This window comes from Neovison vison, chromosome 4 (genome assembly GCF_020171115.1).
Source record: "Neovison vison isolate M4711 chromosome 4, ASM_NN_V1, whole genome shotgun sequence".
In the NCBI taxonomy this organism is placed as follows: domain Eukaryota; kingdom Metazoa; phylum Chordata; class Mammalia; order Carnivora; family Mustelidae; genus Neogale; species Neogale vison.
Window position 1 is genome coordinate 16,982,700 of NC_058094.1, and position 12,195 is coordinate 16,994,894.

Genomic DNA, 12,195 nt, shown 5'->3' on the forward strand with positions numbered 1-12,195 from the left:
TCCTGGAAATAAGTCCCACATTGGGCTCCTTGCACAGCAGGGCCTGCTTCTTCTTCTCCCTGATGGTCCCCCTGTTCATGCTCTGTCTCTGACAAATAAATAAATCTTTAGAAAAATAAAGAAAGTAGCCTTTATATGATTTCAGAGAGATGTGTGTGAACTTTTGGATACTTTTCTGACAGAACCTCTGTAGCTCATAAAGTAGCCACTAAGAGAAACTCTAGTCTATTGAATAATAATAAAGTCACGTAGAGCACTGTGGTTTTTACAGCAGATGAACCATACATAAACAGTCTTTGAATTCAGATGTTGCATCATCTGGATGAAGCTGAAATAGATAGTCGTAACTCCTTTTTATCATCCAAGGCCGAATTAATCCCACTGGTCCAGTTGAAGGTTGCTGCCAGTGGGTTGCCTGGCAGGCAATGGTTTGTGTATCTTTCTAATTTCTGTAGCTTTAAAATAAAGGCATATTTAGTGTTATGAGCCGTTACAACTTTTTGTCAGTTGGGGAAAACTTTTTTAGACTGCTTGCTTTGAAACAGAGCTATAAGCCATCAATAAATCCTCTGTTAGGGCGCCTGGGTGGCTCAGTGGGTTAAGCCGCTGCCTTCGGCTCAGGTCATGATCTCGGGGTCCCGGGATCGAGTCCCACATCGGGCTCTCTGCTCAGCAGGGAGCCTGCTTCCTCCTCTCTCTCTCTCTCTGCCTGCCTCTCTGCCTACTTGTGATCTCTGTCTGTCAAATAAATAAATAAAATCTTTTTAAAAATAAATAAATAAATAAATAAATCCTCTGTTAGCCATTTCATAGACATTGCTGATACGTGTTTATCATAAAAATGATTATGTAGTTTAAATACTCTTGTAGTTTCTTGGGGAGATACAGAATGATGCTGCCCCAGAAGCAGTTGTTGCAAACTTGTAATCAAAGAAAACTCTCAGAAGGAGTTTTACTTGGGGATTTTGACTGATGAAAAACTTAGATCCCTTTCTCAATTTTTCTTAAAGGATGCGTCTTCAGTTAAAGAAGTTGAAACCTATCACCAGACACGTGCTTTGAGATCTTTGAGAAAAAATGCCCAGAATTCTTCAGATTCTAGTTTTGATAAGAATTTGGAAATAACAGAGAAACATGCTAATGGAAGACATTTTACAAGGTAAAACAAGATGGTTGAATGCTAATTCAAAATAGTTTTAAAATAATTTAGGATTTGCATTAACTTTTAAGTGTATTCTTGCCCCATCATCAAGATTCCAGGGTTGTAAAATGTAATTTGAAATGAAATTGCCACAGATGAATATTACTGAGTTAAAATTTTAATATGTACTGTTTGTTTTTATATTCTTGTTCAAAGACGATATTTGCGATATGTGTGAGCACAGCTGACAAAGTTGCTTGATAATTACTTGAGTGTGTGACTTTGTGATTTCAACTTGCTTATGATATGTGGTTCTACTTTATACTTAATACAAAGTCTTTATTTAAAATAGTAGTTATTTTTCTCATAATTTTCTATCAAGTATTTCATCAGTTCTGAGTCATTTATGAATTTGTGTGTTGGTGCACTTCTAAAAGCAGTCTTCACGTAGGAAGTGGAACATTTTTTTTTTTAACTTGTCTAAGGGGACTAGATGATTTATACATATGTAAATTTCATTTCTCAAGAACCCTGAGCTAGATGGCCTGAATTCCACTTTAATATTCAAGAAATTATTTTCAGTGAATTAGGTGGTTAGGTAATCCGGGGAACTTGGTTGTTTGGTTTGGGACAGATTTAAATCTAATTAGCTAAAAACCTTCACTTTTCCTCCCGCTTTGGTGGGCCTGACATAAATGCAAGGGGTGCCAATTAGAATAAAATTTCTTTGATGAAATAATTGCTTTATACATTAATTCTTCTCATAAAGAAATTTTTCATAGTAACTTACAAGACTGGAGCCCTCCTACTTTTTTTTTTTTAAAGACTTATTAAATAATCTTCTACACCCAATGTGGGGCTCAAGCTTATGACTCTGAGATCAAGAGTCACACGCTCCACTGTCCAAGCCAGCCAAGCCACCCCTAGGGTGCTCCTATTCTTAATTAAAACCTTGATTATTTTGTGTAACATTTTTCAGATAAGCGACATTGTGCCTTTTGCTTTTTGTTAGTATTATTTAAATAGTCTCTCATTATATAAATTTGCATCATTTCATCCATTTATTCTTTTTTTTTAAGATTTAAAAAAATTTTTTTTTATTTGACAGAGAGAGAGATCACAAGTAGGCAGAGAGGCAGGCAGAGAGAGAGGGGAAAGCAGGCTCCCCACTGAGCAGAGAGCCCGATGTGGGGTTTGATTCCAGGACCCTGAGATCATGACCTGAGCCAAAGGCAGAGGCCTAACCCAGTGAGCCACCCAGGCGCCCCCATTTCATCCATTATTTATGGTGTGTTTACTACTGTATTTCACAAGATCAGAGATAGCAGAATTGAAACACTCATTGTTTTATGAGACAGTAAAAAAGAAGAAAACTCTGAAAGTTAAAATAAGATATTCCATCAATTTTTTAAAAAAGATTTTATTTGGGGCGCCTGGGTGGCTCAGTGGGTTAAGCCGCTGCCTTCGGCTCAGGTCATGATCTCAGGGTCCTGGGATCGAGTCCCGCATCAGGCTCTCTGCTCAGCAGGGAGCCTGCTTCCTCCTCTCTCTCTCTGCCTGCCTCTCTGCCTACTTGTGATCTCTCTGTCAAATAAATAAATTAAAAAAAAAAATCTTTAAAAAAAAAAAACAAGATTTTATTTATTTATTTGACAGATAGATCACAAGGAGGCAGAGAGACAGGCAGAGAGAGGAAGGGAAGCAGGCTCCCCGCTGAGCAGAGGTGGATGCGGGGCTCGGTCCCAGGACTCTGGGATCATGACCTGAGCCGAAGGCAGAGGCTTTAACCCACTGAGCCACCCAGCCGCCCCTATTCCATCAATTTTAAGACATATCCTAATTTCAGAGATGTTAAAAATGGAGGGAAATGTACGATTTACAAAATTGGTGAAATACAATTTAAGTTACCCCGTATTTCTGAAACTTGAAGTCTTTTGGGGGTCAGGAAAGAGGACCATGGATTCTCTGTGAGAATTTTAAACTTTATTTCATGATCTGAAGAAAAAATAAACATTCTGGGTCATCTAAATTGCTGCCTTCTAGCGAATAGTCAAAATTTCAGGCCCTACATTAGTGTTTACAACTAAGTAGGCACCACCTAGTACTGCTTGAGTTAGCTCAAGTTCATGAGGTAAAAATTGAGTTTGACCTTGATACATAAGTGATACTTTGAAGAGGAAGCCATGGATTTGATGTCATGACATGCTGTTCAGATGAGATTTTGGAGCACTTGAAATAAAGAGAAGTGGATGAATTGAGTCGTGATACACAACAAACATGATGTACAACATACCAAACTCAAGAGAAACTATACCACAGTTATAGTTGTCTGTACCACATTCACACAACAAAGGGCTATTTTATTTCAGCAAAACCTCATATGTTAATATTTTTGTTAGTGGTTTTATTGGTTTTATTTGTATAAGATATAAATGAATTTCTCTTTAGTTTGACTTGTATATAGTCATAAAAAATTTAATGTGGCGGGAGGGGGGGCGCCTGGTGGCTCATTCGGTTAAGCATCAGACTCTTGATTTCAGCTTAGGTCAGGATCTGGGGTTCTGGCATCTAAGCATAGCATCAGGTTCTGCACTCAGCAGGGAGTCTCCTTAAGGATTCTCTCCCTCTGCCCTTCCCCTTGCTCACTCTCACATGCACTGTCTCTCTCAAATAAATAAATCAAATTTTTTTTTAATCAATCTTTAAAAAAAAAAGAATGTTAAAAATTTAATGTTGGAAGTTCTTAAAAGTTTTTACTTTTAAAAGTTTATGGACCTTACTCAAGTTTATGAAACATTGTCCTGGCCTTTATGCTCAAAAGCTATTAGAGCAGTATTAAAATAAGTGCTTTTTCAATCTAGATTTAAAGATGAGTGACTTGGTATTTTGGAATTTGATTCCTTTTAAAATATATTGAATTGCTGTTTTTAAAATTTTATTTTAATTTTTATTAGAGAGGGAAGAGAAGAGGGAGGGGGAGAAAGAAGATCTTAAGCAGACTTCACATCCAGTGAGGAGCCTGACCTGGGGCTCGATCTCATAACCCCTGAGATCATGACCTGAGCTGAAATCAGTAGTCGGATGCTTAACCAACTGATCCAGCCAGGCACCTCTAAAATTATTTTTGAATAACAACTTAATGGAGGTGTAATTGACATACCGTAAGATTCACAGTATCGTGCTGTCATCACTGCTGTCCAATTTCGCAACATTTTCATCACCCCAGAAAGAAACCCTGTATCTCCCACCCCCTTCTCCCTCCTTCCCCCTGACCCCTTGAAAACCACTAATCTACTTTCTGTCTTTATGAATTTGCCTATTCTGTACATTTTATGTAAATGGAATCATATTCATGGCCTTTTGTGTCTGGGTTCTTTCCCTCAGTATGATGTTTTGAAGGTTTATTTTACTGTAGTACCTGTCAGCACATTCTTTCTTTGCTGAATAAGATTCCATTGCATAAATATATCATGTTTTGTTCATCCACTCATTAGTTGATGAACATTTGGATTGTTTCTACTTTGTGGCTGTGTTGAATGATATTGTGAACATAGGTGTTCAAATTTTGTGTGGACATAGGGTTTTGATTGATTGGAGGTATATACCTGGAAGTGAATTGCTAGGTCAAATGGCAACTGTTTTACCATTGAGGAACTGCTGCATAGTTGGCTAAAGCAGCTGTACCATTTTCCATCCACATTAGCAGCAAATGAGGGTTACAATTTCTCCAGTCCTCATCAACACTTGCCATAGTCTTTGGCTCTAGCCATTTTTAAAAAGTGAGTGTAAAAGTATCTTTGTGGTTCTGATTTACATTTCCTTGATGGTTAATAGCATTGGATGTCTTTTCATGTGCTTATTGGCTATTTATATGTCTTCTGTGGAGAAGAACTTCTAACTTAAAAAATAATCTGTGTGTTCAGATCTTTATTACAAAGACTGTTATTTTACAGAGTGATAACATTAGGATCTGTTTGTATAAGACTTAGATAAACTGGTCCTCAGTGTTGAGTTTTGGTTTATGTAGTTTTCTGCTTCTTATTAGGGTGACCCTTTTTGCTGTTGCTAGTTTGTCTGACTGTAGTAATCTCTCTACTTGCTTCCTTTCTGTGTCCCTCCATCCGTTTTGTTTTCTGTCTGAAGCTCAAAGACCAGGAGACAAAACTGTTAGAATAATATAGAAAGATTTGAGTAACTGTACCTGAGGGCAGGATCTATATTTCTTTGGTTCTGGAGTTCCTAACTAGGGTCCAGTAATTGCAGTTTTCATGGGGCACATGATGAAACCTCTGAAATAATGTATAAATTTGTATGTGTGTATATAGTTTTCTAGGTAGAAAAGATCTGTAGCTTTTATCAGATTTACAGAGGTTAACAAAAGTCCAGGCACCTGTTTCTATAAACAGTTTCACTGGGACACAGCCATACCCATTCGTTCTAAGGCTGTTTTACTGCCTCAGTGTCAAAGTTGTATTGACAAGAGACTGTATGACTCACAAACCTAAATATTTACTATCCAGCTGTTTAAGGGGAAAGGTGCTCCCATTCCCCTAAAGGCAAGAAGGAAAGAAAGAGAGGAAGGGAAGGAAGTAAAGAAGGGCAGAGAGGGAGCAAGAGAAAAAAAGAACAAACATTGCTTTAATCATTGTGTTTCTAGCATTTAATAGGGGCCTTGTTTATAGAAGTGTAGAACTACATGGTATGGAGGGAGGGGGCTCCTTTATGAGAAATGTCTATGAGCCCATGAACAGACTAGGTCGTGACCTGTGGATGGATTGCTCACATGTTTTTATTTTGTTCTTGGTTCTTACCAAAAGAGAGAATTAGTGATGACTTACCTTGCTGTAAGAATATATGATTTAACTCTTCTGGGTAAGATGGTTCCATTTTATTTTAAAGTGTTACATTTGAAATCACATGTGTATAACCAGCCCACTTCGAAATAGCTTGACACATGGGTTGTTTAATAGATGTAGCTATCCAAATATGGATAATTGAATCTCTAAAAATAAATTAATGAGATAAACGGTTTTGTTTGCTCAATGGGTTTTGGAAAAAAGATGAGGAGAAGATAATTGTTTTTTTAAAACCTTGGAAAGTATTCTTTCCTATTTCAGTAGATACTGTCTGCCAGTTTATAAGTGAGATATCTGATTCACAAATGGGATTGTTTCTGCGTAAGAAAGATAATGCATGTCATATAGAGATTGTAGCCAGCAAATGTTTTTAGAAGAAAATTAACATATCTTTAAGGGATATTAGTTCTGTTTATAGTTATAAATATCTCAAGGATGTGGGATCACTATATCCCTGTGGTGTAAAATACATTGTCTTGTTTTTTGCTCAATACTTTCAGTTCAATTAAACCTATTTAGGCTAAGGATATAATTTATTATTTTAAGTCAGATACTTTGATTTGATTAATTCTGTTTAAGAATTAATATATATATCAGTGCATTTCACAACATGGTTCTCAGATTTTGTTTATCCCTAACTGGCATAAGCATAGATACTCTAAAGCTTTTTAATTTTCGGTGTTTTTTAGGCTTTTAGGTATCTAGGAGTATTTACTCTTTAAGCTGATATACCTTTTTACTCTACTTTGTAGTATTATGAAATAGAAGATTTAAAATTATGTCAATTATTTTAAATTATTTATTATATTTTTTCACATAGGCAGTTGGCCAGACAGCAGGCTGATAAGAAAAAAGAAGAGTGCAAAGAAGGTAAGTAATGTTAAAGGCATTTCAGATTGAAAACCTGTAAGTCATATTTTGTTTACAGATATATTGAGGTACATAAAATAAACTGTACATATTTAAAGTGTGTAGTTTGTTGGTTTGTTATAAGTGTACACCGTGAACCACCACCACAATAAGATAGTGGAATGAACGGTCACTGCCAAAAACTTCCTCAGGCCTCTTTATAATTATTCCCCCACCTCCTGTCCAGGCCTTCCGCACACCAAGATTCCTGAGCAATCTTCAGTCTGCTCTCTATCACTGTAATTTAGTTTTCATTTTCATTTAAATGAAATTATGCAGTTGCATTCTTTTTGTCTGGCTTTCTCTTAGCATAATTGCTTTGAGTATCATCCACATTGTAGCATTTTCTTGCCAAGTATTCCATTATATGGATATACCACAGTTTGGTCCCTGGCCCACCTGTTTTATTGTGATACATTGACATATAACATTGTGCATGTTTAAGGTATACAGTAAATGTTGATTTTTGGTACATTTATATCTTGCAAAATGATTACTGTCATAGCTTTAACTAACACCAGCATCACGTTGCATAATTACCATTTCTTTTTTGTGGTGACAACATTTAAGATCTACTCTCTTAGCAACTTTGATACTCGTCTTATAGGTGGAAATTTCTATTCTGACCAACATCTCTCCTTCTCCCTCACTTGCCAGTCCCTGGTAACTAAGATTTAGTCTCTGTTTCTATGAGTTTGGCTTTTTTTAGATTCCACACTTAAATGATGTTACACAGTATTTGTCTTTCTCTGATTTCTTTAATTTAGCGTCCTGCCCTCAAGGTCCATCCATGTTATTGCAAATGGCAGGATATTCTTCTTTCTCGTGGCTGAATGGTAGTCTGTTGTATAATGTGTATATTTTACGTCTTCTTTATCCATTCATCCGTTGAGGAACATTTAGGTTTTTTTCCATAATTAGTTTATTCCTCTTTTGGTAGACATTGAGTTGTTTCCAGTTCGGGGCTATCACATTTGAACATTTGTGTACAAATTTTTGTATTACGTATCTTTCCTTTCCTCTGGAAAGCAGAACGCTAGATCATATGGTAGGTGTATATTGTGACTTTATTTTTGTTTTCTATTATTTTTAAGAAAGGTAAGTTCAAGATCTTGTGATTTGTTATATGAAAGTGTAGCTATTCAGTTGTTGATTTTAGAATCGTTTTATAAATGCCATTACTTAAAATCTTCCCAGACAAAGTGATTCCAGTTACTCGGTCACTGAGGACTAGAAATATTGTTCAAACTAAAGAACACTTGCACGAAGAGAATGGTGACGTTGAAGTTCGCCGCAGTTGCAGGATTAGGAGTCGCTATAGTAGTGTGAACCAGTCTGTGCTGTTTGACAAACTTATAACGAAGTAAGTAAAAAAATTATTTATTTATTTATTTATTTTTATTTTTTATTTTTTAAAGATTTTATTTATTTATTTGACAGAGAGAATCCACAAGTAGGCAGAGAGGCAGGCAGAGAGAGAGAGGAGGAAGCAGGCTCCCTGCTGAGCAGAGAGCCCGATGCGGGACTCGATCCCAGGACCCTGAGTTCATGACCTGAGCCGAAGGCAGCGGCTTAACCCACTGAGCCACCCAGGTGCCCAGTAAAAATTATTTAGATTAAGATGATTTAGCTGGAAAAACTTTTTGTTGAGGAGGGGGTCATAAATTTAAATTTAAACTAGCTTGCATATTCATCTGTGTAAAGCATAAAGGAGACTGATTAGTAGAGGGCTTTGTAATATTTCTATATACGTATTTAAATTCTTGGAAGGAAATTTTAGAATATTTTTACGCAGGTAAATCAGTGCCTCGTATAGAGATTTTTAAAATCCCAGCACTCAAAAAATACAATGGAAGACAAATAAAGTTTTTTAAAATGTACTACTCTTTAATAGTTTTAGCTTATATTATGTCAATTTTCTTAAAGCACTGCCGAAGCTGTACTTCAGAAAATGGATGACATGAAGAAGATGCGTAGACAGCGAATGAGGGAACTTGAAGACTTGGGAGTATTTAATGAAACAGAAGAAGTAAATCTATCCTTCCTCAGCTCTGAAATTAGTGTAACATTGTGTGTCAACTATACTGCAATAAAAAAGAATATGTATATATATCTCCTTCCATTTAGGGGATGATTTAATGACCTCCAGTTTAACCTTTTTCTTATGGTACCTGTCCATTTTTTGGTTAAATTATTCATCATTTTCAACATTTTTAAACTGTACAGCATTTGTTTGAGCAGTCACTAGTTAATTGCTGTAGTTGTAAGAGTTTGTAGCTATAAATACCTTCATTTTAAGCAGGATAGGAAGATCCTACTGAATTTTTTTAATATACTGAATGTTAATAGCTTTTGTTTAAACATTTTTAGGGGAATCTTAATATGTACACAAGAGGAAAACAAAAAGGTATTCAAAGAACTGATGAGGAAACGACTGACAATCAAGAAGGCAGTGTGGGTTAGTCTTTTTTGTTCTACTTCTGGGTTTGAATTTCAGCACTTTTTATTTAGTAAGAGATAGCTTTTTTATTCAGAAGTTGTGACATTTCTGGTAGTTTGTGAGAGATCAAAGGGTTGGTCATAATTGAAAAGAGAGGGCAGGGGAGTGTTTTAAAAGATAATAGGTCCTATTTGGGAAAGTACTTGAAATCAACAAAGCAAACAAACCTGGTTTGCATATATAATACATCTGCAGACAACACATCTCTACCTGTTAAAAGGTGATTAAAATTAAGTTTCGCTCTTCGGTTTAAAAGTTGCTACTGTAATTTATTAGAACTTCTCTTGAATGAAAACCGGTTTTCTCAAATGCATTTTAAATATTTGGTGAGGGTATTTCACATTTTCATAAGTAGATTATTTGAGTTACGCTTGATGTAACTCAGTGACAGCCAGAAGGGCTGGATGGAATTTAAAACTTAAGTATGAAAGGCAAAAGCTAGATAAGGGGATTCTCTAATTTGTCAACATGTTAAATTAACTTGGAAACCTAAGTAGAGTCACTTATATTAATGAAATTAGCAGCAATACCATAAAGTTTAGCTTAGTACTAATGATAGTAGCCTTTAAACTTCTTTTCCTACTTCCTTTTTTCCTTCCTCTGGTTATTTTTAATTCTGCATTTTACTTCATTTTTAAAAATCTTCATTTAATGCTGCAAAAGAATTTTAGATCATTTTTATGAACAATCTAGAAGTAAAAAAAAATTTTAGGTCTAAATTTTTAGACCCTTGTCTAAAAATTTCAATTCCACTGTGTTAAAAATCGCTAACATTTTGGTGACTGTCTTAAAAGTAAATGTTTCTTAACTGTAGAATCATCCGAAGAGGGTGAAGACCAAGAAGATGAAGATGATGGTGAAGATGAAGATGAGGATGATGATGAAGATGAGGATGAGGATGAAGATGAAGAGGATGGGGAAGAAGATAATCAGAAACGATATTATCTTCGACAGAGGAAAGCTACTGTGTACTACCAGGCTCCACTGGAAAGTAAGTGCTTACATATATATTTCCAGGAGAAGCTGTAATTAGATTACACTTATCTTTACTGCCTTTTCTCTGTCATTCTTATTTTTCATGTTTTCATTGTACAGAATACTCAAGTCTGTTGTCTTTCATAAGTGATGTTAAATGCACAAGAAGTCATTTCTTGAAGAAAGTTAGATGTTAGCCTTGACCAAAGCAAATAATTGGGCTATTTTGAAATTTCGTGTCTGTCTGTAATTATTTTAGAGTTATTTATTTATTTAGATTTCACAGCTTTCTTAGTTTATTTTGCCACTTTGTGTAAATAGGACTGTTCTTCATTTACGTTAAAGTTCTGCCTCAGGACTTGTGAGCGTATATATGCAGGGCTGATCACCAGCTGTTATGCATCAGTATAATCATAATGGTTGTTTATGGCCAGGGTATGTTTTGGTTGGTTGGTGTCTTGTGCTGTACATATTTTCAGCAGCAATGCTGCAGATGTAAATGGTTTAAAACGTGAACAGTAAAGCAGTCTATAGTAGATATGTACTAGTATTTTCACGGAAGGCAGCACCTTTGTGAGTATTTAGATGAAGAGCAAAATTCTCTTCATACATATTTCTATATCACATACCTATAATTCTTCTTTTTAGAACCTCGTCACCAGAGAAAGCCCAACATATTTTATAGTGGCCCAGCTTCTCCTGCAAGACCAAGATATAGACTATCTTCTGCTGGACCAAGAAGTCCTTATTGTAAACGAATGAACAGGTTTGGTTCTGAAGTAGTGATTGATTTATGACAATATAATTATGGCTGTGTTAGGGTAGGATTCTAGAGTCTTAGGATTGGTTGTATCCAAATAGAATTCTAGAATCATACATATTTGGGAGAGTTGGCTCTATGCCTCTAGTGCTCTTACCCTTACTACCACTGACTGGTTTTTGCTTTTGCTTGCATTAATAGGAATTCTTAATAACTACCATGGTAAGGTAGTTTACTCCATTGTTCCACACTTTATTTTTTTTTTTAAGATTTTATTTATTTATTTGATAGAGAGAGAGATCACAAGTAGGCAGAGAGGCAGGTAGAGAGAGAGAGAGGAGGAAGCAGGCTCCCTACTGAGCAGAGAGCCCGATGTGGGACTCGATCCCAGGACCCTGGGATCATGACCTGAGCCGAAGGCAGCGGCTTAACCCACTGAGCCACCCAGACACCCTGTTCCACACTTTAATAATAGAGGCTACCTTTGCTTCAGTGTTTACTGTATTCCTGGCTTGTGTTAAGCATCTTACATAGACTGTTTCACTTAATCCTCACATTGTTCAAGTGTAGGTGTACTCTTGTCTTCACATGGTATCACAGACCTATTTTCTCACTATGACATTCTAGATTACATAACTTTCTAGACTTTTCATGATACTATCCTTTTATAGATCTGGGTTTTTTTCCAAGTTTTACTTGCACTTCTTAAAAATTCGTTTCTCTCATATAGTAGGAAGCATTGATTTTCTTGGACCATTCAAATTATTTGTAGGTTTTTTTCCCCTTCTACATCCTAACATTTGTTGATTGTCATTTTTAAGTCCAAAAGGGTAATTCTTTTTATTTCCTCATTCTCCCAAGTAATAAAAGGTTTTCTGATTCATTAGAATTTTGGGGGTAATAGTAACATTATAGTAGTTCATGAATGAAAGAGCTAGTTAGTGAAGATTAAAGAAGCTCCCCTCCCCAAAAAAGGACATTGATGTGGAAATGGTACTTCTTTTTCCTAATATAAATTTGCTCAGAGGTAAGACTGAAATCCTACAAGATTTAA

General features: G+C 35.9%; 1 protein-coding gene across 1 annotated transcript in view; it reads left to right on the forward strand.

Moving 5' to 3' along the window:
• ATAD2 (ATPase family AAA domain containing 2) overlaps nucleotides 1-12,195 on the forward strand; it is a 68,354-nt gene that overhangs the window by 11,424 nt on the left and 44,735 nt on the right. Inside the window, exons 2-8 of the mRNA XM_044245001.1 lie at nucleotides 1,011-1,159; nucleotides 6,818-6,867; nucleotides 8,104-8,269; nucleotides 8,833-8,935; nucleotides 9,277-9,364; nucleotides 10,221-10,397; nucleotides 11,030-11,147. Coding sequence (XP_044100936.1) covers nucleotides 1,011-1,159; nucleotides 6,818-6,867; nucleotides 8,104-8,269; nucleotides 8,833-8,935; nucleotides 9,277-9,364; nucleotides 10,221-10,397; nucleotides 11,030-11,147 — 851 coding nt within the window. The remainder of the gene's footprint in view (nucleotides 1-1,010; nucleotides 1,160-6,817; nucleotides 6,868-8,103; nucleotides 8,270-8,832; nucleotides 8,936-9,276; nucleotides 9,365-10,220; nucleotides 10,398-11,029; nucleotides 11,148-12,195) is intronic.